Genomic DNA, 27,751 nt, shown 5'->3' with positions numbered 1-27,751 from the left:
ATCTTGCATTTTAGAAAGTCAAATCAAGGTAGGAATTTCATGGTGAATGGTAATGGCTTAAGGAGTGTAGTGAAACAGAGGGATCTTACACAGTTCTCTGAAAGTAGAGTTAAGAGTGTGGTGTTGGAAAAGCACAGCAGGTCAGGCAGCATCCAAGGACCAGGAGAATTGATGTTTCGAGCAGAAGCTCTTCATCAAGAATGAGGCTTGTGGGCCAGGGTGGAGCTGGGGGAAAGGTAGCTGAGAATTCAATAGGTAGATGAAGGTGGGGAAAAGGTGATAGGGTAGAGAGGAGGGTGGAGCGGATAGATGGGAAAGGCGATGGACAGGCTAAGAGGACGATGGGACTGGGATAAGGTGGAGGGGGGAAAATGAGGAAACTGGTGAAATCCACATTAATCCCCTGTGGTAGCAGGGCCCCAAGGCGGAAGATGAAGCATTCTTCCTCCAGGCGTTGGGTGGTTAGGGTTTGGTGATGGAGGAGGCCCAGGACCTGCATGTCCTAGGTGGAGTGGAAAGGCAAGTTGAAGTGTTCAGCCACAGTAGTGGGGTTAGGTAAAAACAATGACTGCAGATACTGGAAACCAGATGCTGGAAACCACACCTCGGATGCTGTCTGAACTGTTGTGCCCTTCCAGTACCACTAATCCAGACAGTGGTGGGGTTGTTTGGTGTGGATGTCTCAGAGATGTTCTTTGAAACGATCCGCAAGTTGACATCCTGTCTCCCTGATTAGAGGAGACCATATCGGGTGGAACGGCTTCAGAACGTGGCTGAAGAGCATCAGGGCAGAGGATGCAGTGAGAGAGAAAGAGAGACAGCCTCACTGAGATCCTTGTAGAGATCCTTGTATCTCTTCAAGGTAGACATCCTTGGAAGAGGCTTGGCAGTCAAGTTGAAATCAACTAGGAGAAAGTGAGGACTGCTGATACTGGAGATCAGACTCAAAAGTGTGGTGCTGGATTGTTTCAGAGAACATCTCTGGGACACTCAACCCCACTGCCCTGTAGCTGAACACTTCAACACTCCCTCCATCTCCACCAAGTACATGCAGGTCCTGGGCCTCCTACGTCACCAAACACTAACCACCCAACGCCTGAAGGAAGAATGCCTCATTTTCCACCTTTGGAACCTCCAAGCACACAGGATTAATGTGGATTTCACCAGTTTCCTCACTTCCCTTATCCCAGTCCCAAGCCTCCAACGCAGCACTATCCTCTTGACCTGTCCATCGTCTTTCCCATCTATCTGCTCTACCCTCCTCTCTGACCTATCTAACTATTGCATTCTCAGCTGTCTTCTCCCCAGCCCCAGCCCCAACCCCTCCCATTTATCTCTCAGTAGCCTCCGGCCCACAAGCCTCATTCCTGATGTAGGGTTTCTGCTCGAAACGTCAATTCTCCTGCTCCTCGGATGCTGCCTGACCTACTGTGTTTTTTCAGCACCCTTGACTCTGATCTCCAGTCCTCACTTTCTCCTCTCTGAAAGTGGGGCCACAGGTAGACAGGGCAGTGAAGAAGGCTTTAGGAATACTGGCCTTCATCAGTCAGGGCATTGAGTATAGAAGATGGGAAGTTATGTTGCAGTTGTACAGGACATTGGTGAGGCCGCACTTGGAGTATTATGTTCATTTTTGGTCGCTTTGCTGCAGGAAGCATGTTAGATTAGATTAGATTCGACTCAATTCCCTACAGCGTGGAAACAGACCCTTTGGCCCAACAAGTCCACACCGACCCTCCGAAGAGTAACCCACCCAGACCCATTTCCCTCTGACTAATGCACCTAACACTATGGGCAATTTAGCATGGCCAATTCACCTAATTTGCACATATTTGAACTGTGGGAGGAAACCAGAGCACCCGGAGGAAACCCACGCAGACACAGAGAGAATGTGCAATCTCCACACAGACAGTCGCCTGAGGCTGGAATTGAACCTGGTCACTGGTGCTGTGAGGCTGCAGTGCTAACCACTGAGACACCGTGCCGCCCCAGTTATTAAACTGGAAAAAGTGCAGAAGAAATTTACAATGGTCTGAGTTATAGGGAGAGGTTGAACAAACCTGGACTTTTTTCTTTTCAGTAAAGGAGACTGATAGGGGATCTTATAGAAGTGTATAAAATCATGAGAGGCATGGATAGAGTGAATGCACTTAGTTTTTTTTCCCCAGGGTTGCAGAATCAAGGACTCGAGGGCATCAGTTTAAGGCTTTTGCCCGAAACGTCGATTTCGAAGCTCCTTGGATGCTGCCTGAACTGCTGTGCTCTTCCAGCACCACTAATCCAGAATCTGGTTTCCAGCATCTGCAGTCATTGTTTTTACCTCATCTGTTTAAGGTTACAGGGGAAAGAATAAAAGGTACCAGAGGGACAACTTTTTTTACACAGAGGGTAGTATGCATATGAAATAAGTTGTCAGCAGAAGTGGTTGAGGCGGGTGCATTAACAACATTTAAAAGGCATTTGGACAAATACATGCATAGTGAATGATTAAAAGAATATTGGCCAAGTGCAGGAAAATGAGTTTAGCGTGGATGGACATTTTGGTCAGCATGGACCAGTTTTGGCCAAAGGGCCTGTTTCTGTGTTGTAGGACTCAATGACTCCATGTAAGACAGAAGCATGAGTTGACATTTGACTGTTGGAAAATAAGGCTGGAGAGGTAATAATGGGGAACAAAGAAATGGCGGAGGAACCGAACAGATACAATGCATCAGTCTTCACAGTGGAAGACCAGTAGCATACTAGAACTTCAAACAGGGGGCAGAGGTGTAGTGGGCCATCACTAGGGAGGTTCTGAGGAAGATGAAAGAACTGAAGGTTAATAAATCACCTTCACCAGATGAATTACCCCTCAGAGTTCTGAAGGGAATAGCTGAGAAGATTGCGGAGGCATTGGTGGTGATCTTTCATGAATCGCTTGAGTCAGCGAGGGTCCCAGTGAACTGGAAAATGGCAAATGTAACACCCATGTTTAAGAAGGGATGAAGGCAGAAGACAGGAAATTATAGGCTGGTTAGCCTGACCTCAGGCATTGGCAGGTTTTAGAGTCCTATATTAGGGATAAGGTTGCAGAGCACTTAGAAGTGCTTGGTATAACATGGCTGAGACCGCATACCTTCATCAAGGGGAGGTCAAGCCTGACAAATCTCTTAGAATTATTTGAGGAGGGAATGGACAAGTTAGACAGTGGAGAGCCAGTGAACATGATCCATTTGGAATTCCAGAAAGCCTTTGACAAGATGGCACTAAGGAAGCGATAAATAAAACAAGAGCCCACGGTGTAAGGGGCAAGGTACTGGCATGGATAGAGAATTAACTGACTGGCAGAAGGCAGAGAGTGGGAATAAAGGGGTCTTTTTCAGGAAGGCAGCCTGCAACTATTGGAATTCTGTAAGAGTCAGTGGAGGGACAAATACTATTCAGGTTATACATGAACGACCTGGATGACCGATCTGAGAGCATTGCTGCTATGATTGCAGATGGGGCAAAGATAGATGGAGGGAGAGACAGGAGGTTGGGGGAAGAACTTAGACAGGGCAAGGAGAGTAGGCAAAGAAGTGGCAGATGGAGCATAATGTAGGAAAGTGTGAGGTCATGCACTTTGCTAAGAACAGAAGCATAGGCTTTTTTTTTAGATTAGATTACTTACAGTGTGGAAACAGGCCCTTCGGCCCAACAAGTCCACACCATACCGCCGAAGCGCACCCACCAAGACCCATTCCCCTACATTTACCCTTGCACCTAACACTACGGGCAATTTAGCATGGCAAATTCACCTAACCTGCACATTTTTGGACTGTGGGAGGAAACCAGAGCACCCGGAGGAAACCCACACAGACACAGGGAGAATGTGCAAACTCCACACAGTCAGTCGCCTGAGGCGGGAATTGAACCCAGGTCTCTGGCGCTGTGAGGCAGCAGTGCTAACCACTGTGCCACCATGTCACCCTGGTGAAAGGGGAAACACTTTGGTATTCTGATGCACAAATTATTCTAGTCCAGGATTCTCTTAAGGTGAATGTGCAGGTTAATTTGGCTGTTAGGGTGGCAAATGCCATGTTAGTATTAATTTCAAAAGGGCAAGAGTACAAAAAGAGGGATGTGCTGATGCGGGAAACACTTTGGTATTCTGATGCACAAATTATCCTAGTCCAGGATTCTCTTAAGGTGAACATGCAGGTTAATTTGGCTGTTCTAGTTTAGTTTCCCTATAGGTGGAAACAGGCCTTTCGGTCCAACCAGTCCACACCGACCCTTTGAAGAGCAACCCACCCAGACCCATTTCCCTCTGACATATGCACCTAACACGATGGACAATTTAGCACGGCCAATTCACCTGACCTGCACATCCTTGTGCCTGTGGGAGGAAACCAGAGCACCTGGAGGTAATCCACACAGACAGTTACCAGAGGCTGGAATTGAACCTGGGACCCTGGTGCTATGAGGCAGCAGTGCTAACTACTGAGCCACCGTGCCACCCCGTTGAAAGGGGAAACACTTTGGTATTCTGACGCACAAATTGTCCTAGTCCAGGATTCTCTTAAGGTGAATGTGCAGGTTAATTTGGCTGTTAGAGTGGCAAATGTCATGTTAGTATTAATTTCAAAAGGGCGAGAGTACAAAAAGAGGGATGTGCTGATGCGGCTGTATTAGGCTCCAATCAGATCGCATTTGGAATATTGGGAGCAGTTATGGGCCCCATATTTAAGGGAGGATGTTCTGGCATTGGAGGGGGTCCAGGGGAGGTTTACAACAATGATCCCAGAGAGGAAGGTCTTGTCATATGACAAGTATTTGAGGACTTTGGGTCTGTAGCCGATGGAGTTTCGAAGTTTGAGGGGGGATCTTATTGCAACTTACAGAATACTGAGAGCCCTGGATAAAATGGAGAAGATATTTCCACTAGTAGGAGAGACTAGGACCCAAGGACACATCCTCAGAATGAAGGGATGACCCTTTAGAACTGAGATGGGAGGAATTTCATCAGAGGATGGGTAATCTGTGGAACTCATTGCTGCAGAGGGTTGCAGAGGCCAAGTCATTCAGTATCTTTAAGATGGTGATAGATAGGTTCTTCATTAGTAAGGGGCTCAAGGGTTACAGGGAGAAGGCAGAAGAATGGGGATAAGAAACATATCAGCCATGATCGAATAATGGAGCCAAATATCCCAATTCTTCTCCTTTATCTTACGGTCTTATAGTTACGTGTTTGTTTAGCTTCCCCCACCAACATTTTTGAATAAAAGTGATACATTGGCAGTTATAGAGCTTTTAACCTCATTACTTTCCTGAGTACGTTTTTCTCCAGTGATTGCTGTCGTATTTATTTCCTCTTTTGCCCCTTAATTATTTAGTAATTTTGTAATGGTATTCATGTTTTCTACCAAGAAGAGTGATGCAAAGTATTTATTCCACTCCTTTATCATTTCCCGGTTACCAATATTATCTCCCCAGCCTCATTCTCTAAGGTGCCTATCTTTATTTAAGTGTTTCTCTTTCACTTTGTATATTCGAAGATGTCCTTGCTGCCTATATTGATGTTAATTGTTACTTTACCTTCGAGGTTATTTTTCACTTTTTAATTAATCTTTTTCTGTTATTTTAAAACTTTCTCAATCCTCTGGTTTACTATTCATCTTTGCCACATTGCGTGTTTTTTTATTTTCATTTAGGTTATTGTTAACTTATCTGTTTAATACCCCTTCCCAGAATCATTCTTTCTGACTGGCATATATCTTTCTTATGAGTCATGAATTATTTTCTTAAGTATCTGCCATTGTTTCTCTACCATCTTTTCCGCTAAAGTCCCTTACTCATCCACTCCAGCTAACTCTGTCCTCAATCCTAAGTAATTATACTTATTTATGTTTATCACAATTGTTTTGGGTAAATCTGGTAAATCCATGCTTTTAAAAACAGTTATTTTTTCTTTGCAGTTTACAGATTTTAACTTCACAAAAATAAAATGGTCATGGTTCTTACAAAAAGGAATTTGTGCATTACCTGAAAAAAAAAGGTTTGCCAGTGACAAGTGGAGAAAGAGTGACTGGCAATAGGCGAATTGATTCTTCAAAGGGCCAGCATAGGTATGATGAGTTGAATGGTCTCTTTCTGTGCAAGAACCATTCTATGGTTTTATGATTCTGTACTCTCCTGATCTGTTTCCTGTTTTCAGCATTTTTGTTATACTTCCAAATTCCTACAGTTGTTTTCACATACTAAAGTACTTTGTCCTTTGTCCTAAAGAAATGTTATGGCAATAAGTCACATACTTCCAAGTAAATATGCTAAATTTAATTAAGTTATTTCAATAGTTTCTTAAACTCTAAGCTGAAATTGCTTGCTGTTCCAAATGAACAAAGAAATCTGACAAGTTTTTTTTCTCTCTTTATAGGAAAATAAAGATAATCAATGGTTGATGTCTGTCTGAAAGTATGACTCAGTTAGGGAATATGCTGTGTTGAAAATTACTGTTGGATAACATCACTACACCATGAATCACCACAATGCGACAGCATTATTTGAAGTTCTGTGGGCAATCTTCTCATGTGACTGAAGTAAATAAGGATTACAACATAGGAGGAATGCTTTCAGGAAAATGTGAAAGTACAGACCACCTTCTTACAAGTCAAGGGAAATCAATCTACTTGTATGAGTAACATTAATGAATGTTGCATAATGAAAATTTATTGAAATGACTTTTGTACACTTTGCTTCTTAAATTTTCAAGGAAGATGTCTCCTTAAGTGATCAAGGCAATGAAAATTTTCCTTGAGGAAATCAGTGATATTTTCCACAGTGTTGTAAGTCACTCCATAGGTCTCAATGACGGCCCTCTAACCTTGTGTGGTGAATTGTTGGGAGGAAAACCTGATGGCAACCTGCTTCTGTCAGTAGTTCAATTGTGGAACAGACTCCAAGAGGCCAAATTGTCTAATCCTGCTCTTAACTTATATGTTCAAGTGTTTTTATTTATATTGGTCCAAAGCTGGTAGGTATTACAGACTGGCACAGGATAAATTTATTATAAGTGTTGTTGAAAGATGACCAAGATGAACCTCTTTGGGTGATTGCACAATAGCTACATATTAATAGAACAGGGCTACCTCACTTCATAATGCTTCTTGTTTAAGGATTTAATAATAATTGCTGCCTGCACAGGTAGCCCTGTTAGCCAATCAGGCTGATAACTCTCTCAGAATTGCAAAGGACCCACTCTGTACTACATCCTCAGGAGAATTCATACTCTCAACAAACAGTATTTCAATTCCATTTCAAACATCAAAAACTGTAAGTACAACAAACTTTTATCCACCCACCTCCATAACCAGCGCTCCTCAAACATTCCAGAAGATTTCCCTGGCCTCGGAAACGCCATTAGCCATGCAGCTGACGCAGCTACCACCCCCACGCTGAGTGAAGATGTCACTTCCGCCCACATCACGGCCACTCCCACAGCCACTTCCGGCCCTCACATCATCACTGATGCCACACGCTCAGTGACTTCCGCCACCCCTACTGCCATGATCACCACCACTTCCGCCTCCACCAGCGCCACTCACCTGCATTCTGCTGACACGCCCCCCACAGACCCCACTGTCACTATCCCCACACCCCAGAACCCCGAGGGCAACATTACCCCAGCTCATGCCTCCACCCCCATTCCCCCCACCATCACACCCACTCCAGGTACTGGCTCCGAACCCACTCCCAGCTCCACACCCACACCAGATCCCAGCTCCCGGCCCTGCTGAGTTTTCACCATCCCTCCAGACCTCCCACTCACTGAGGACGAACGATCAGTCCTCAGCAAAGGACTCACCTTCATCCCCCTCCATCCACGCATCAATGAATTTAATACACGACGTGACATCGAACAATTCTTCCGTCGCCTCCGCCTCCGAGCTTACTTTCACAATCAGGACTCCCGCCCACCTTCCGAGGACCCCTTCGCACACCTCCAACACACTGCATCCACCTGGACACCCCGCGCTGGCCTATTACCTGCCCTCGACTCTTCATTTCCAACTGCCGCCGGGACATTAACCACCTCAACCTGTCGTCCCCCCTCCCCCACTCCAACCTCTCACCCTCACAAAGCGCAGCCCTCCAATCCCTCTGCTCCAATCACAACCTCACCATCAAGCCAGCGGATAAAGGGGGCGCAGTGGTAGTCTGGCGCACTGACCTCTACACCGCTGAAGCCAAACGCCAACTCGAGGACACCTCTTCTTACTGCTCCCTCGACCATGACCCCTCCCCCCATCACCAAACCATCATCTCCCAGACCATACAGAACCTCATCACCTCAGGAGATCTCCCACCCACAGCTTCCAACCTCATAGTCTGGGAACCCCGCACTGCCCGGTTCTACCTCCTTCCCAAGATCCACAAGCCTGACCACCCTGGCCGACCCATTGTCTCAGCATGCTCCTGCCCCACTGAACTCATCTCTACCTACCTTGACACTGACACTCTCATTCGTTTGGCTGAACTGGTCCTCACCCTTAACAATTTCTCCTTTGAATCCTCCCACTTCCTCCAGACCAAAGGCGTAGCCATGGGCACACGTATGGGCCCCAGCTATGCCTGTCTCTTTGTTGGCTATGTAGAACAGTTGATCTTCCGTAATTACACTGGCACCACTCCCCACCTCTTCCTCCGCTACATTGATGACTGTATTGGTGCCACCTCGTGCTCCCGCGAGGAGGTTGAGCAATTCATCAACTTCACCAACACATTCCACCCTGACCTTAAATTTACCTGTACTATCTCTGACACCTCGCTCCCCTTCCTGGACCTCTCCATCTCCATTAGTGACGACCTACTTGACACTGACATTTTTTGCAAACCCACCGACTCCCATAGCTACCTGGATTACACCTCTTCCCACACTATCTCTTGCAAAAATGCCATCCTGTATTCCCAATTTCTCCGCCTTCACCGTTTCTGCTCCCAGGAGGACCAGTTCCACCATAGAACACACCAGATGGCCTCCTTCTTTAGAGACCGCAATTTCCCTTCCCACGTGGTTAAAGATGCCCTCCCACGCATCTCGTCCACATCCCGCACCTCCGCCCTCAGACCCCACCCCTCCAACCGTAACAAGGACAGAATGCCCCTGGTGCTCACCTTCCACCCTACAAACCTTCGCATCAACCAAATCATCCGCCGACATTTCCGCCACCTCCAAAAAGACCCCACCAGCAGGGATATATTTCCCTCCCCACCCCTTTCCGGCTTCCGCAAACACCGTTCCCTCCATGACTACCTGGTCAGGTCCACACCCCCCTACGACCCACCCTCCCATTCTGGCACTTTCCCCTGCCACCGCAGGAACTGTAAAACCTGTGCCCACACCTCCTCCCTCACCTCTATCCAAGGCCCTAAAGGAGCCTTCCACATCCATCAAAATTTCATCTGCACATCCACTAATATCATTTATTGTATCCGTTGCTCCCGATGTGGTCTCCTCTACATAGGGGAGACTGGGCGCCTCCTAGCAGAACGCTTTAGGGAACATCTCCGAGACACCCGCACCAATCAACCAAACCGCCCCGTGGCCCAACATTTCAACTCCCCCTCTCACTCTGCCAAGGACATGGAGGTCCTGGGCCTCCTTTACCGCCGCTCCCTCACCACCTGACGCCTGGAGGAAGAACACCTCATCTTCCGCCTCGGAACACTTCAACCCCAGGGCATCAATGTGGACTTCAACAGCTTCCTCATTTCCCCTTCCCCCACATCATCCTAGTTTCAAACTTCCAGCTCAGTAACTGTCTCCTTGACTTGTCCGGACTTGTCCGACCTGCCTATCTCCTTTTCCACCTATCCACTCCACCCTCTCCTCCTTGACCTATCATCTTCATCTCCTCCCCCACACACCCATTGTACTCTATGCTACTTTCTCCCTACCCCCACCCTCCTCTAGCTTATCTCTCCACGCTTCAGGCTCACTGCCTTTATTCCTGATGAAGGGCTTTTGCCCGAAACGTCGATTTCGCTGCTCGTTGGATGCTGCCTGAACTGTTGTGCTCTTCCAGCACCACTAATCCAATATTTGGTTTTCAGCATCTGCAGTCATTGTTTTTACCTTGATATAATGATATTGCCTATTCAAGATCTTTGCAAGCACACAGGTGAAGAAAATCATGAAAAAAGGGAAGCTTCAGTAGGCCTTTGTAGGATTGCTAGAAGCAATGTTGTGCCACTCAATTTTACGGCCAAAGTGATTCCCTTTCCTTGGGCAAGTTCTCGACTACCCTGCTGTATTTTCAATTAATATAATTCATAGTTCCCACTACCTCTCACTTAACCTTTTCCCCAAACCTCTTCTCAACCACTGCACATCAAAATTATGTACAAATAATTCTTAGATTTCTTTTCTGCAGCATTGAGATGACTTTCAGAGTTATCTTTCTTGCCATTTTTCCTTTCTTTTCCCATTTGCTCTTGTTAGCCACCAGTTACCCTCTCACAGAATCTAGCCCCAATCCTTAATGCATTCTATTTCAAGATCATTACCTCCCCGACAGCACTGATCTATTATTCCCTTGATTTCCTCTGTACCCAAACTGTAACCAGTCAGTTTTTTTTCCAAACTCCATACCTGTTGAAATTGTTAATGAGTCCCTTCATTCAGACTCATTCTCACTGTCTTTCAAATCTGCCATCTTCAGTCCCCCCTCCTCAAAATGCCTACATTCAATTAGTCCATTAACTCCTCTTTCAAATCTAAAATCCTCAAACATTTCATCATTTCCTTAATCCATCCATTCTGCCTCATACCTCCTTATTTAAAGTCCTTTAGTTAGCCTTCTGTCCCACTCGTAACACTGAAATAGTCCAGTTTAAAGGCATAAAGGATATTCTGTGTTTTTAGTACAATGGATTATTTCTCTTTGTCCCCTCCACAGTAAAAAATGTATAAATAAAAACAATTACATATGGAGAAGATTGAAACCATAAAATTATATCTTAACTGCCAATTTTAGACCTGTGTCAGAGCAGTCAATCAGGTTTTGTAAAACTTTGATGCACTGTCAAACCTCCATCCACTGTCACAACATCACAACATTACTCTACCACTGCTAAAATACATGTTTTCACTGTTTTGTTCTAATTCATAAACTTGATTTCCCCAATGTCTTTTAATGCATTGTATTTTAAATCCTCACCAGTTTTATTTTAATCCATTTATGGCTTGTGGTCATGACAAGCTGGGTCAGTATTTGATGCCCATCCCTAATACTTCCATGATCTCATCCTTTCCTTTACATGTGGTCTCCTCTACCTTCAGTTCCATCTTAGAGTTTTCATGTCTCTGACTCAAGACTCTGTACAGAATCTAAATGACTGTTACGACAAGAATAGCACATAAAAAATATTATTTGCACTAGAAAATGCATTTGTAAAGACTGAGCTTTTAAAATTTTGCAATATTTCAGGTCTTACAATTAACATTTGCTGAAGAAAAGCTATACGATTGTTATATGATTTTCTTATTATCACATAATCTTTTGCAAACTGAATCTCATAAAATGCACATTTCTGAATATCCAACCTTTTCAAACATAGTCAGGATTAACAGTAAATTCCACCCAATCAGCTTTTGTCCACCAGACAGATTCTGTAAAGTAACCTTTCAACCTAATAACATAGTTATAGTGTAGCCTCTGTGTTGGGTAGGTTATCAGGGAACAAGTAATATCACTAAGCAAATTATTTATCATGATACATTGTATCATGAAACATAAGTCTGAGTTATTAAAAATCTTATATTTAGATAGGGATGTGTTAGTAATATAGTGAATATATGTTTATGCTAACCGGCATATTCAGAATTATTCAAATAAACTTTTGCTCATGCAGTTAATGCAACCCCATCTTGGAAGCTAATTAGGTGTCCACTAAGATGTCATTAATTTGATTACATTGTTTAATATTAAATATTATCGGAGATATTACACATTCTTAAAGTCTAACCCAAAATAATTCTAGCAGAAATGCTATGAATTTTGAAAATAAATTAACAAAAACATCCTTCAAAAAAACTAAAACTTTTTTTTACACAAAGTCGTCAGTAGGGGGGAAAGTATTGAGACGATTTTTCATTGTAGCTAATTAAATACATTTATGTTGTAAAGTGCATTTGCTTCACTTTCCATGCTTCAGTCCCATCCATAGGGATTACATCAATGTAGTGTCTAATTGCTTAAACGTTCTATTTTAAGATTGCGCATTCTTTTGTGCCGCTTAACACGACTTTGACAAATATTAAGGGAGATGGCCCGCCTACAAATTGATCTTAGGTTAAAAAGATTTCCAAACACTCTCAAAGCATACGCTGATTTGGCATTTCAGAGAATATATAAAATGTCCCACTGCCGCTCGAGGAAGTAGCACAGGATCAGCCTAACTGAAGGGAAGGTCAATCAACCAGGCAGCCAACAACATGAATCGCAGCCCGGAAAGGATGTCCTCCTACCGCCGCCACTTTCAGGATAACAGCACCAGCAGCGCCTCGTACCGCGTGCGGGTGTCAAGCTCATCTCCATCTCGCCGCCCAGCACGACCCCGCTCGTCCAGTTGTAGCCGCATCACTGGCCGGCTGGTAGGGGGAGGAGGCATGGAGGCAAGCAGAAGGACCAACTCGGCTGTATATGAACCCCGCATCACCAGGTAAAGTGCAGGGTTTGACTTTTCCCCTTGAATTCTTGTTTAAAACAAATGAATCGTGAAAGAGATTTAAATTATTTAATTTGATATGAAACGAAAATAGAGCCTTGCAAAAAAAACCTCTTCAATTTGATATGACACAATTTGATCGGTCATGAGGTGCTTTAACTGCAGAGTTGATATCAAATTCTACCTAAAGTGCTGGCTGCATTGAGATTTGGGTGCTGCATTATACATAGTACTTGACGGAGGTTATGTGCAGATCCACCAGAGTTAAACGAGGGAACAAAGTTTAAACAAAGAAGGAAGTTCCCTTGAATTTTGACAAATGCAAAATGCAGCAGATGGTAGCCAGCTGGAGTAAAAGCAGCGAGGTCTCGAGATATTCAGCAGGTTAGACAGAGAAAAACAAAATTAATGTTCCTGGTCGATTAACTCACGAACCGGGTTTTAAGTCAAATTGAGTACAGTGAGAGAAAGGTAACACAAACAAAAGGAAAGATGTGTGAAGTAGATGAAACTTAATAACAAAAGAGCAATAATGCAGGCAAAATGTGATGACATTGGGACAAGTAAAGAAACAAAAGATAGGCCTTGGAAAGGAGGAAAGCTGAATTATTGCCTCCAAACACTATCTCAAAATGGGAGCAGAAATTGTGAAGTATCTGGCCAAAATCCTCAATTCTGTGTATGGAATAGTGTAGGAGGTTGAAGATAGAGGAGCCAGAGTGGCTTGGAGATAGAGGATTAAAATTGCAGATGACCAGAAGCGCATGGTCACATTGTCTGTTGAATGGAAGTGTTCTGCAAAGTGATGACCAAGTTACCAACATAGCAGGGACCGCATTTGCAGCAGCAAATTTAGAATATCAAGTATTTTAGAAGTACAAATACTTTTCTCACCCGCAAGGACTGTTTAGGGTCAAGGACACTGAAAAGTGCAGGTGTTGCACCACCCTTTACTTCCGTGTGAAAGTCATAGAGTAATAGAGATGTACAGCATGGAAACAGACCCTTCGGTCCAACCCGTCCACGCCGACCAGATATCCCAACCCAATCTAGTCTCACCTGTCAGCACCCGGTCCATATCGCTCCAAACCCTTCCTATTCATATGCCCATCCAAATGCCTCTTAAATGTTGCAATTGTACCAGCCTCCACCACATCCTCTGGCAGCTCATTCCATACAAGTACCACCCTCTGCGTGATGTTTAAGGGAATGAAATTATATTTTTTTGGTGGGGTGGATGGGCGGGGTGTCATAGAGGAATGGACCAGAATCGGACAAGAACTTATAATGTTGTGAGAAGAAAGGACAATGTGTTTAGTGGCATCCCATTGAAGGTGGTGGAACAAAAGTCTGGGGAATGGGATGGACACAGGTCAAAGTTCTGTGAACTACGATAGAGCCGAATCCTAAATTGTGAATAAAAAGAGAAAACAAATGGGAAGACTCAAACAGAAAATGGCATCAGAAAAGGTATGACAGAAACAAGGAAAACTCAAAGAATTGAGGTTGAATGCTTACAGGAAGTAAGGAGGAGGAAGAAGTCCAGTTAAGATAACTGTAGAAATGAGTAAGTATAAAGTGGAAATCGTTAGATCTACTGGCTATAGGTTTGATCTGATTGAATATTTGAAAATGTTCAAGAGATTAAGTACACTAAGTGTTTTCCCTTGGGATGGGAGAATTGCTGGTGGTAATGGGGTGGGGAGTTTATGGCCGAATCCAGAAAAAGCAGGGTGGGCGGGATAACTAAGGAAATAGAAACTTGAATGGCCTTTTATAATCTTAGCATGCTTAAATACACGATAGAACTGCTTTGCAATGTAATCCTGGTTGTAACGTGGGGAAATGTGGCAACAAACTTGTGCATTGCATGCTGACACAAACAGCCATGTGCCAATGTCCGGTTACTCTGTTTTAGTGGTGTTAGATGAGTGATAAATACTGGGCAGTATAATGGGGAGAAGGACGTCGATGTTCATCAGAATAATGCCGAGGGATATTTACCAAATACCTCTGGAACAACTGCAGCATCAGTTTAACAAATCAGCACCTCTGACAAAACAACACATCCACAGTTAGCATGGACTTCTTATTCAAATTTCTGGAGCGCAATTTGGACCTAGAAATTTTCTGACTTTAGAGGGAGTGTTATTGCTAAGTGGACTGTTGAAACCTACATAAGAACCTATAATTTAAAGCTCCTTTTATTTTGTTGTGAAATCCAAAGAGACGTTTAACCCAAGGGGAAGTACAAATCTGGATCTCTCTCTCACACACACACACATCACCCCCATCCTCGCAAAAGCATCCTTCCTCCCTCCCCTCCCCCTACACACAATACAATCATCATATGGATGTGCTTGCTTAGGTCACGTGAAACCCATAAAACTAAGACCAACAGATTTTTCTGAGTTACAGGTACCAGGGCCCTGGAGTAAGACAGGATAACGGAGCTGGAGTATAGATCAACCATAATCTAATTAAAAGGCGAAAGAAGGAATGGTTTCCTCTTCCAACTGTTCCTTTGGTATTGCACGGCCTTGTGAAAAACGATACCTATATTTGAATGTATCAGAAACAATGCCTCAACATTACAGATGTATGCATTTTTAGTGGAATGATCCATGTTAGGATATGAGGGACATCATTAAGAACCCTCGAAATTGATTGCGATATCGAATTAGAAGAAATTGATAGATCATATGAGTCACAGCAAACATCTGATAGCAATTAAATATGCTTTGGGAGGGAAAATCTAGGAATAACTCCCGGAAGCTCCAACCTGATTTAGAAGTGATCCTAGCGGTACTGTCTATTTGTTATTAAGTCATTTGCACCTTTCACTTCATCAAGAGATTTTTTTTTCTCTGCTACATCCTTTTAGGATTGAATGGGAGGGTGGGGTCTATTACTTTCAGATACGCAGAAGGTCGTTCCATATACTGTAGTCTCCTGAACTCGAAAGGACTGCACACAAGTGAAATGCAGCGAGCTGGTTTGTCATTGTTTAACCTAATTCAATGTCACACAGCCATTGTCCCTGATTTGTGACGTGGGTATATTTACCAACGAAAACCCTGGCAACTTTAGTCGAATGTTTGTTTTAATCTCTAAAATCGTTTGAGAAACCGATCTTTTCGAATGTGACCCCCGAAGGATTTAATATATACATTTAGTTCAGTAATATCACCAAACCAAAAGAGCAAACCCAAAATAACGTAGTAGTTTCCCGGTAATGCCCGATGTGTTGTCATTATGAACAATATAACGTCCGCAAACACTAAATAAGAACCTTCTGAGGAAGGGTGACTTGACCCGAAACGTTAACTCTGATTTCTCTCCACACAAGCTGCTAGACCTGCTGAGTTTTTCCAGCAATTTCTGTTTTTTTTTAACACAACGTTCTATCCATTACTTCAAGTCTAATGCAGGAATTATAATTTATCATGGCCTAAGTATTATTTGTATAAATACAGTTCAGTAGAACCGTTTGACCCCATGAAGCCTACATTATTAACCTTTGACTATCTTTAAAACACTATTTATTTCCGACTGCTCGTCTCTTTCGCTATCACTAATATAACTTTTAGGTAAAAAGCAGTCCTTTGATATGAAAAGAATGCACGCATTGTATTTATAGAGATTTGCAAGCGTGTTATTTTCGCGAGTACTTGGTATGTAATTGCATTTTATTTATTGAATGCTAGTGTAAATAACCTTTACTACTACTGTTTTGTATGATATCCATTTGAGCTTGACTTTGAATGGCGATATAGCGTTAAGTGATTTGGGCTGGGTTCATTTTAGTTTCAATTGTCAATCGAAAGCAACTGCATTATATTGGTTTTAAATGAAAAATGCATTACAATCGAGATTCTATTGTAGTTCAACCTGGGTTAACGTCACATTTTCAGTGAAGAGTCTGGTCTATTGTCTTTTTATTGACCGTTAGGGTATGTTTTCCTTTAAATGTACAATTGGAATGTCGATTTGGATCATTTTTTTGTTCCGTCTCCTCCCATTAACGTTACATCTGGAACCAAATCGATCCACTGACTCCAGCATCAAAAGCTTGGGGAGCTGAGAATTTATGTGATAGCGCAGTTTACTTATTTAAAATTCTGCATAGTGACAATGGGAAGAATAAGTAACTCTTTAATAACGCATCAACAATATTTGCTCCGGTATGAAAGTAAATGTCACCTTTCTCTCCACTGCCATCGATGTAGAATTAGTTAAACCCATTCATTTTATATACTGTTTTGTTGAGGCGGAATAAGTTAAGTAGACTGCGCCATTCAGGGAAGATGGGGAAAGATGAAGAAGTGTGCTCAGGATTTCAATAAGCGCTACATTCTACAATTTCACATTCTCGAACAGGGTTTGCATCATTCACTACATGCCTGTTGTGACTGCAGCTACTGGGTTGCTGGGGTTTGCTGCAGGTGCTTGCTGTCCTCTGTCGTCCTATTTTTTTTCTCTAACACCAATGAGTTGCAATCAAAACCTCCGGCTGATATCAGCCTAGAGGAGAATTCGGACACAATTGTTGTTTATTTAGTTTGGAATGGGAGGGAAAGGAGAATTGAATCAGCGCTCAGTGTCATTTCCGAAATGTTGCACCCTGGAACGTATTCTGCTAATAATTCACTGTTAGTACGTAAAGATCGACGAGACTGACTTCACTGGGTGTTAACTCTCTCCCCAGTCAAGTTAGTTCAGCGAAGTACGAATTTGATTAAAACAGAGACACGGCTTATTTGTGAGCAGGACCCTAGCATCGAGAACACATTTTCTCTTAAGTTTCATTATTATCAGCGCTCATCTATTTTCCATGTCAAAACGACTCTGGCGATAGACTGCATACAAACAACTACAGGTTCGTGGCTTTCGGAGGTTGCCTCAGTGAAAGCGTCAGGCCAGTGGAGGTTAAATGGGATTGCGTGTTCTCACACTGTTAAAAATCGAAATGATTAAACCACGATTAAACAGCTAAATGAAAGTTCAGCAGATAGCGAAGAGAGCGGATGAAATGCACAAGTAACAGAAAGGCGACAAGGCACTGTTGTATGATATTGCACCATGAACACTTGATTGATCCTGTTCCAGGAAGTTTTTCTTTTGTTTTCAAACAAACACTTTGAAGGATAATTTTGAAGGGTCAATTCGTTTTTCTTGCCCTTCTTCCTCTTCTGTGTTTACTTTTTTTTAACAGAAAGAGCGGTATTCTGTGAGACTGAGAGGCCTTCCGATTATTCCAAAAAGAATGGCGTGAATTTGTATGAGGTGTAAACCTTATATGGATCGAGAACCTGACTGCTACTCGAAATATCACATCTACGTGCACTACCTTAGCTCACACCGGGGTGATCCTTTGCAACTGTGCGCTTCAAACTATATTGGAGTTCGAATGCTCCCCTGTCTCAGCTACACTAGAAGTATCTATAAGGCGTGAAGAAATGCCAGTGTCATAAACCCATTGGCAGCGCTGGTATATCCATGCGCAATGGGAGTCAAATTATGTAGCTTTTGCTTTTATTTTCTGAAGTTTACTCATTATTGCTATTGGTCTAGTGAAAGTGAGGAAACGTTGAGGGAATTATCAGTTCGACAAGCTATGAACTGAATAATTAATTATCTCTATTGTCACCAATGACTGGGACATGACATCGTCCACCACTAAGTATTTTAGAATGAAATGCGATTCGAGCACTCTTTACAGTGGAAGATTACATTTGCAAGATCTAAACAGCAGTAACGCGGAATATAATCTTCTACGTTTACATCCATAGGCTAGAGGACCTTTGCAAGTGGGCACCCATGTTTCAGACTCCGTTTTACATTGTCTAATCCATTGACATTAGTGGAGAGTGCTCGGGATCGTCTGTGACACTTACACGTAAAAGTTGTGATTTGGAGATGCCGGTGTTGGACTGGGGTGTACAAAGTTTAAAAATCACACAACACCAGGTTATAGTCCAACAGGTTTAATTGGAAGCACTAGGTTTCGGAGCGACGCTCCTTCATTAGGTGGTGGTGGAGTAAAAGTTGGATATCTTCGCGGCTACACAGAAATTTCATTCTGATGAAAATGATCGTGCGTTTATTATTTCATCAGTTACCTGATCAGTTGAAAGAACATTAGCTTTGTTATGTTTATAATAGATTACTTTTAAATGGTTTCAGATAATTGCATGAATACAACACTGAATGCGATCTAACTCTACTTCCTGCAGACCAGATCCGATTTGTACAAGTGTCGCTCAGATACCCAATCTCCGAAGAAAATGAGTGCTCTTGAACGGGTTCTACTCTTTTCAAGCAATGCTTTATACTTAAAATCGACACATAGGGAGTAGGTTGTCACTAAAAGCTAACGTTAAGGATCTGCAGATACAGTATTTGTTTTCAGTGGCCTGGGGTGTAGGTTTTATGTAGCCGCAGTTACATTGTTCTTATTAAACAGTTTGCAGTGTTACATTTTAAAGCTTCCTCAGAACAGGTAGAGCGAAGCACTGTTGAATTGTCTGTCAAATACCTTTCTCCAGCCTTCCATTTCAAACGTGCATGCTGTGTTAAGATACGCAGAAATTGCGCTCAGTCCGATTTTCTCAAGCGTTCGAGAAAAACTGGTTTGACAATTTTATTTTGGAACCTCTTTTTGACCAAGGGACAGTTTGAATGCTCACGTCCTGAACTCTTCACTGTTTCAGAATGGGTGCAATCTACCTGGGAGCGGGGATAGAACCTGCATTTGATCTGGAGGCCGCTTCTGCAACCAGTCAGCAATTCCTCAGCACTCGAACCAACGAGAGGAAAGAGATGATCATTCTCAACGATAGGCTGGCTGCTTACATTGAGAAAGTAAGAAACACATAAAGCGGTAACGTCCGCAACATAATTCATGAACCGAATAGCGGTCTCCATCCTTAAATACATATAGAGTTAAATATTATGGACAGTTGTTCATATCTAATTGTAAATCTTATCAGTTGAAATAAAATGATCAAACGAGAAATTCCGCAGCATTGAAGCTGATAGTTCAGGTTCCAAGAACTCCCAGTTTCACTAAGCCGAAGTCGGTCGAGTCAACATTTAAAAATTGGCGAAAATAACAGAGCAAACAGAATCTGTGATCATCTAATTTGGATACAGTAACAAAAGCGGACATTTTAACATTAGGATAGACCTCGAAAGGCATTTTAAATATACAAAGGAAGTATCATGAATAGGAAGCAAATTAACCCCAAAGGAATAAAATAAAGACAAAACGATTGATTTCGAGATTATTTTCAATATATCTAATAATGAAAGACGCTGGAATTTCTAGTATCTGTCGCAATTCTACCCCCGTCTGTCATTCAAGAACAGTCTAATAATCAGTTTTAGCGTCATTGAGTCAGACGGAAACACACACTTCAGTCCAATCAGTCCACCGACCATTATCCCAAACTAAACTAATCCCACCTACCTGCACTTGGCCCGTATCCCTCCAAACATTTCTTTTCATGTACTTTGTTTAAACGTTGTAAGTGTACTTCCACCACTTTCTCTGGACGTTCATTCCACAGACTAATCACCCTCTGTGTAAAAAAAAATGCCCTTCATGTATTTTTAAAATCTTTTTCCTCACATTAAAATATGCTCCCTGGTCTTGAAATAATCCACTCTAGGGGAAAAAACACAATTGCTATTCACTTTATCGCCACCACTCACGATTTCACAAACCTCTATATGGTCACTGGGAACCTTCTATGCTGCAGTGAAAATTGTCCCAGCCTACCAAGTCTCTCCCTATATCTCAAACCCTCCATTCCCAGCAACAATCTGCTAAATGTCTTCTGAATCCTCTCCAGCTTAATAATATCTTTCCTAAAATAGGATGACCAGAACTGGATACAATACCCCATAAGAGGTCTCACCCACATCCTGGACAACCTCAACATAACATTCCAACTCCTATTCTCAAATGTATGAGCAATGAAGGTAAGCATGCTGAGTGCCTTCTTAACCACCCTAACTACTTCTATGTGGGACAGAAACTTCAAAAAATTACATACCTGAATCCTTAGGTCTATTTGTTTTACTAGGCCCTACATTTAATTCTAAATGACTTGCCCTTGTTTGTTTTACCAAAATACAATACTTTGAATTTATCCAAATTAAATTCCACCTGCTTCTCTTTTCAGCCCATTGATCAAATTGATCAAGATCTCTTTGTAATCTTAAATAACCTTCTTCACTGTCCATTATGCCACCAATTTACTAAGCATGCCTTCTAAATTCTCATCTAGATAATTTATGTAAATGACAAACAGAAGTAGATCCAGCACCAATTGCTATGGAATGCTGCTGGTCACAGGCCTCCAGTCCAAAAACAACAGTCTACCATCACTCTTTGTCTCCTGCTGTGAAGCCAATTTTTTTAATCTAATTGGCAAGCTTATCCTGAAACCCATGTAATCTAACTTTACTAATTAATCCACCACGCAGAATCTTGTCAAAGGCTTTATGAAAGTCCAAGTAAATAATGTCTACCACTCTGCCTTCATCAATCTTTTTGGTTACATTCTCAAAAAACTCAATCAAGTTTGTGAGTCATTATTTTCTTAGCACAAAACCATGCTGACTATCCCTAATTGTTCCTTGCCTCTCCAAATGCACATAAATCCTATCTTTCAGAATCACTTCCAACAACTTACCTATCACTGAAGTCAGACTCACAAGCCTATAGTTCCCAGGCTTCTCTTTATATCACTTCTTAAACAAAGGCATAACACTAGCTACTCTCCAGTCATCTGGCACTCACCCATAGTTACAGATGATCCCAATATTTCTGCAAGAGATCCTGTAATTTCATCTCTAACATCCCACAATGTCTTGGGATACACTAGATCAGCTCCCAGAGATTTATCCAACTTTATAATTTCTAAGATCTCAGCATTTCTCTTCTGCAGTGTGGACTGTTATCAACACATCAATATTTATTTCCTTGAGTTCTCTAGCCTCCATTTCTTTCTCCAAAGTAAAAACTGATGCTAAATATTCATGTAATTTCTCTCCCATCTCCTGAGGGTCAACACATAGATGATCTCTTTGACCTTTAAGAGGCCCTACTCTCTCTCCAGTTGCTCTCTTCCTCTTAATGTACTCTCTGTGGAATCTCTTTGGATTATCCTTAATCTTATTTGCCAAGGCTATTTTATATCCTCTCTCTTTGCCTTCCTGATCTCACTCATAAGATTGCTCCTGTAGTCTTTGTACTGTTCAAGACATTCATTTGAATTGAGTCATCTATACCTAACATGAGTCTTTTTCATTCTTGACTAGAACCTCAATTTCTTTATTTATCCATTGTTCTCTAATCCTACCAGCCTAACCTTTCACTCTAACAGGAACATAATGACTCTGAACTCTCCTTATCACACTTTTGAATACTTCCCACTTATCAAACATCCCTTTACTTGCAAACAGTCTATTCCAATCAATTTTTATAAGTTCTTGTTTCATACAAATTAATTTTACCTTACTCCAATTAAAAACTTTAAGTTTAGGATGACCTATCCTTTTTCCATGTCTATTTTAAAATAAATAGAACTGTGATCACTAGACCCAAATTATTCCCTGACTATCACTTCAGTCACTTTGTCTTGTCTTATTACCCAAGAGAAAGTCAAGTTTTGTTCCGTCTGTACTAGACACATTTACATGTTGATAAAAAAATTTCTTGAATACATTTAACAAATTCTTTACCATCCAAGCCTATAACACTATGGTTGTCCCGGTTAATGTTTGGATAATTAAAATCACCTATAAATACAACCTCATTATTCTTACATACATCTAAGATCTCTCAACATATTTGTTCCTCAATTTCTTCCTGATGCATTGAAATTTACATTATATAGATTGAACCTCCTTGCCGCAGTTCACATCCGAAGAAGTCTTATCTTAGAAGGGCAGATGTGTTACACCATAATATTATGAATCCTAGAATGGTTAAGTACAGAAGGAGGTCAACCCAATCTATGGTGCCAGCTTGCCAGATGAACTGGAAGATTCCTACTCACTGACACTCCTATTACCCTGTCCTTAGTCATATATTTTATTTCCCTTCTGGTATTTGCCAAATTCCCTTCAGAAAGCCACAGTTAAATCGATATCCACCACATTCCCAGGCAATGCATTCTGAATCTTAACCACTGGCTGTGGTGAAATAAAGTTTCCTCCAAGTTGCCGTTGGTTTCTTTGTCAATTAAATCACTGTCCTTTGGTGCTCCAAATATGGACCAATGCTAACAGTCTCTCTCAATTTATTATATCCGACACTTCAATTTTGAACTTCTCTGTCAAATTCTGTAGTTTCTGAGAAGAACTTCAGTTTCTCAAATCTATCTATTTCACTGAAGTCTTGCCATCTGGTACCAATCTTGTCATTTTTTTCTGCATCTTCTGCAATGCCTTGACCTCCTCCCTAAAACACAATGTATAGAATTATAAGCAATAGTCCAGTTAAGGCTGAACTATTGTTTTTAAAGTGGTTCACTATACTATCCCTACTTTTGTACTCAAATCTCTATTTATAAATTTCAGGGTCTCAATTGCTTTTTAACCAACTTTTCATTCAGTCCTGTCACCTGCAATGATGTGTATACATATATCCCCAGCGTTGCTTTATTCTGCAGGCCTATTAGAAATGCTAGTTTGCAATGCAGAGTGACTCTAACAGTGTAGACTCAATTCCCACACTGGTTGAGAGGATCATGGGGTACTCTCCATCTCAACATCTCCCCTCACCTGAGATGTGGTAATCTTCAGGTTAAGCCACCACCAGTTGTCTATAATTACTTTACTCTGCCTACCAAAATGTATCACATCACATTCGTTGCATTAAGTTTCAAGCGCCATGTGTCTGCCCATAACACCAACCCTTTCAGGTCCTTTTAAAGTCTATTCCTGTCTGTTCACACTTCACCATTTTCCAAGTTTGGTGCCATCAGCAATTTTGAAATTATGCACTGTACATGCAAGCCTAGTTCTAAATCTAGAATGTGTTGCTGGTCAGGTAGCACCCGAGGAGCAGGAGAATTGATGTTCCAGGCATCAGGGCTTATGTCGATTCTCCTGCTCCTCTGATGTTGCCTGACCTGCTGTGCTTTCCCAGCAACACACTCTTGACTTTGATCTCCAGCATCTGCAGTCCTCACTTTCTCCTAGTTCTAAATCTAGAAAAGCAAAGGTCCTAGGACAGACCCCTGGGCAATCCTACTGTAAAAGCTCTCCTCCAGCATGAAAATAGACATTGAACACTAATCTCTTTCCTAGTATTTAGTCAACTTTGTACCTATGCTGCTATTATCCTTGTTATTCCATAGGCTTTAATATATTAATTTTGATAAATGTGAGGTGCTGCATTTTGGAAAGGCAAGTCAGTACAGGACTCATACACTTAATGGTAAGGTCCTGGAGAGTGTTGCTGAACAGAGGCCTTGGAGCGTAGGTTGATTGTTCCCTGAAAGTGGAATTGGAGGTAGATATGACAGTGAAGAAAGTGTTTGGTGTACTTGCCTTTACTGGTCAGTGCATTGAGTATAGGCATTGAAAGGTCATGTTGTGGCTCTACAGGACATTAGTTTGGCCATTTTTGGACTATTGCGTACAATTCTGGTCTCCCTAATAAAAGAAGAATTTTACGAAACTTGAAAGGGTTGAGAAGATTTACAAGAATGTTGCCATGGTTGGAGGGTTTGATCTATAGAAAAAGGATGAACAGGCTGGGGCTATTTTCTCTGGATTGTTGAAGGCTGAGGGGGTGACCTTATAGAGGTTTATAAAATCATGAGGGGCATTTATACGGTAAATAGACAAGGTATTTTACCTGAGGTGGGGAAGTCTAAAACGAGTTTAAGGTGAGAGGGGAAAGATATAATTGAGACTTGAGGGGCAACCTTGAGGGGTGCGTGTATGGAATGAGCTGACAGAGGAAGTGGTGGAGACAAAAGAACTGCAGATGCTGGAATCCAAAGTAGATAGGCATGAGGCTGGAAGAACACAGCAAGCCATGCAGCATCAGGAGGTAGAGAAGTTGAGGGGAGGCTGGTGCGACTACAACATTTAATGGATGAGTATATGAATAGGAAGGGTTTAGAGGGAAATGGACCAAATGCTGGCAAATGGGATTAGACTTATATAGGATTTCTGGTGGGTATTGACAAGTTGGATCGAAGGGTCCGTTTCTCTACTGTATATCTCTACGACTCTGTATGTCCACCATATCAACAATAGTACCTTCATCAACACCGTCCATAGCCTCATCAAGAAAATTCAAAATAGTTAAAATATACATCAGTTTTCTTTAATTACTTAATATGTATCTCAATGACTATTCATTTTGTCTTGAATTATAAGTTGTTCATGCTTTCCCACTACTGAGGTCAACCTGACAGACCTGTCACTTTGAGTTTATCCCTACGTTTTGAACAGTGGTGCAATATTTGCAACTCTCAAGTCCTCTGGCAGAAGTCTGTATTGAAAAACGTTTGTGAAATTATGATCAGTGGCAGTGCAATGTCTGCCCTCTAGTTCCTCAGGAACCTGGGCTCCATCTTACTTTATTCTGGTGATGTATCAGTTTTAAGTACAACCAGTCTTTCTAACACATCTACTTTATAAATTACTCGCCTATTCAATATATTTCATGAGAAGCTTAGCAACATACTATAATGTAACAAAGTCTGGCAGATGCTGGAAATGTGAAACAAACATAGAAAACTCAGCAAGTTTGGTGGCATCTGTGGCGAGAGAAGCGGAGTAAAGATTTTGAATCTGATATGACTCTTGTTCAGAAGTTCTTTCACTAGGACTTTCACAGCATTCTGTTCCTTTGTAAATGCAGATGAAAACGCTTATCCATGCCCTCTGCCTCCATGAATAAATCTTCTTTTCAGGGTAACTCAACAGACCCATACCTCCTCCTATGATCCTCTTTTTATTATATACCTGTAGAAGATGTTTAGATTTCCTATTATGTAAGCTGCTAGTCTTTTCTCCTCTTTCCTATTGTCTGTTGGAGAACTGTTTGAAAACTTTCAAAATTCTATGTGGTTGTCACTTATACCACCAAGCTGATCTCCATCATACATAAACTCTGGCCAGCTCATGTTACCCTCTCTCATTCTTATCTTCCAAACAACTCTGGCCTTGGTTCCCTAACATTGCCCCTTTATGTGAATGTACTTGAACCATTTCCCTTTAAAGGCAGTCCAGTTCTGTCACAGTTTTCTCTGCCACACCTTTGCTTGCCTGTCTTTAATTTAAATTTACCTGGGACAAAAACGGACTTACCTGCATTGAAGAATTTTGCCTTTTGTTTGCTCTCAGCTGATTGCCATTGTTAACTTGGCTTTTTGACGGTATGATCGCTGATTCATTGACAGTTGATCCACTTACTCCACCGATTTCCAATAGACCATCTGATGCCATGTCATTGACCTTAAAAGTTGTCTGTTTCTCTCTCTAACATGTTGCCCAATCTGAAGTGTTTCAAGTAATTTCAATTTTTATTTCTGAGATATCATATCAGATTTCAGATAACGCACTACAGAGTCTTTTTAGGATTAATACAAAAGCTGAAATCACACCTTGTAATATTCACACGCATTGGATTTGGTTCTTGATTGTTTTGTAATGTGTGCATGGCAGGTGCGGAATTTAGAACAGGGCAACCAAATTCTGGAGACTGAGCTTGAGGCCATGAAGAGTCGCTGTCAGCATCCACAAGGCTTGAGGGCACTGTATGAAGAACAACTGAGAGATCTACGCCAAACAGCTGATCAAATGAAAATCCAGCGGGTAACACATGAATCAGTTCTTTGAAACAAGTACATTATTATTTCACGATCTATTTCAACATTTAAACCACTATGATGCTTTTGTACATCCATATTTTCCAATCCATAATGATTTAAAAATACTCTACCATTGTTTTTCATATCAAAGGCACAAGTTCACATTTATTCATATTATACTACATCTACCATGTATTTACCCATTTTAAACTGCCTAGAAGTCTCTTTGCGTTCTCCACAGCATTCACATTCCCACTTTAATGTCTCATCAGTAATGTTCCACAGGGATCCGTGCTGGGACCACTGTTGTTTATATATAGGGGACTGTCAGAGAATACAGCAGAATGTAAATAGATTGGAGAGATGAGTAGAGAAATGGCAGATGGAGTTCAATCTGGGCAAATGCAAGGTGATGCATTTTGGAAGATCCAATTCAACAGCGAACTATACAGTAAATGGAAAAGTCCTGGGCAAAATTGAAGTACCGAGAGATATGGGTGGTCAGGTAAATTGTTCCCTGAAGGTGGCGACGCAGATCAGTAAAGTGGTCAAGACGGCATATGGCATGCTTTCCTTTATTGGACGGGGTATTGAGTACAAGAGTTGGCAGGTCATGTTACAGTTGTGAAGGACTTTGGTTCGGCCACATTTGGAATACTGCATATGGTTCTGGTCACCACATTACCAAAAGGATGTGGATGCTTTGGAGATGGTGCAGAGGAGGTTCACCAGGACGCTGCCTAGTATAGAGGATACTAGCTATGAAGAGAGATTGATTAGATTAGGATTATTTTCATTAGAAAGATAGAGGTTGGGGGGGGGGGGGGGCGGTGGGGGGAACCTGATTGAGGTCTACAAAATCATGAGAAGTATAGACAGGGTGGAGAGCAAGAAGCTTTTTTCCCAGAGAGTGGAACTCAATTTCTAGAGATCACGAGTTCAAGGTGAGAGGGAAAAGGTTTAGAAGAGATATGCAAAGTTCTTTATGCAGAGGGTGGTGGGGGCCTGGAACGCATTGTCAGTGGAGGTGGTAGAGGCGGGCACAATAGCGTCATTTAAGATGTATCAAGACAGACACATGAATGGGCAGGGAGCAAAAGGATACAGATCTTTAGAAAATAGGCGGCAGGTTTAGATAGAGGATCCAGATCGACGCAGGCTTGGAAGGCCTAAGGGCCTGTTCCTGTGCTGTAATTTTATTTGTTCTTTGTTCTTTG

At 42.0% G+C, this 27,751-nt stretch overlaps 1 protein-coding gene across 2 annotated transcripts in view; it reads left to right on the top strand.

The window, feature by feature from the left end:
* The first annotated feature begins 12,381 nt into the window (after positions 1-12,381).
* LOC140460269 (desmin) overlaps positions 12,382-27,751 on the top strand; it is a 37,241-nt gene continuing 21,871 nt past the window's right edge. For both annotated transcript variants that reach the window (XM_072554718.1, XM_072554713.1), the window contains exons 1-3: positions 12,382-12,681; positions 19,401-19,551; positions 26,389-26,538. In XM_072554718.1, the coding sequence (XP_072410819.1) occupies positions 12,455-12,681; positions 19,401-19,551; positions 26,389-26,538 (528 nt within the window). In that variant the 5' untranslated portion in view covers positions 12,382-12,454. The remainder of the gene's footprint in view (positions 12,682-19,400; positions 19,552-26,388; positions 26,539-27,751) is intronic.

The sequence above is a fragment of the Chiloscyllium punctatum genome, chromosome 3, assembly GCF_047496795.1.
Source record: "Chiloscyllium punctatum isolate Juve2018m chromosome 3, sChiPun1.3, whole genome shotgun sequence".
NCBI classification, from domain to species: domain Eukaryota; kingdom Metazoa; phylum Chordata; class Chondrichthyes; order Orectolobiformes; family Hemiscylliidae; genus Chiloscyllium; species Chiloscyllium punctatum.
The sequence above is the reverse complement of the archived record's forward strand: the minus strand, read 5'-3'. Positions and strand labels throughout refer to the sequence as shown.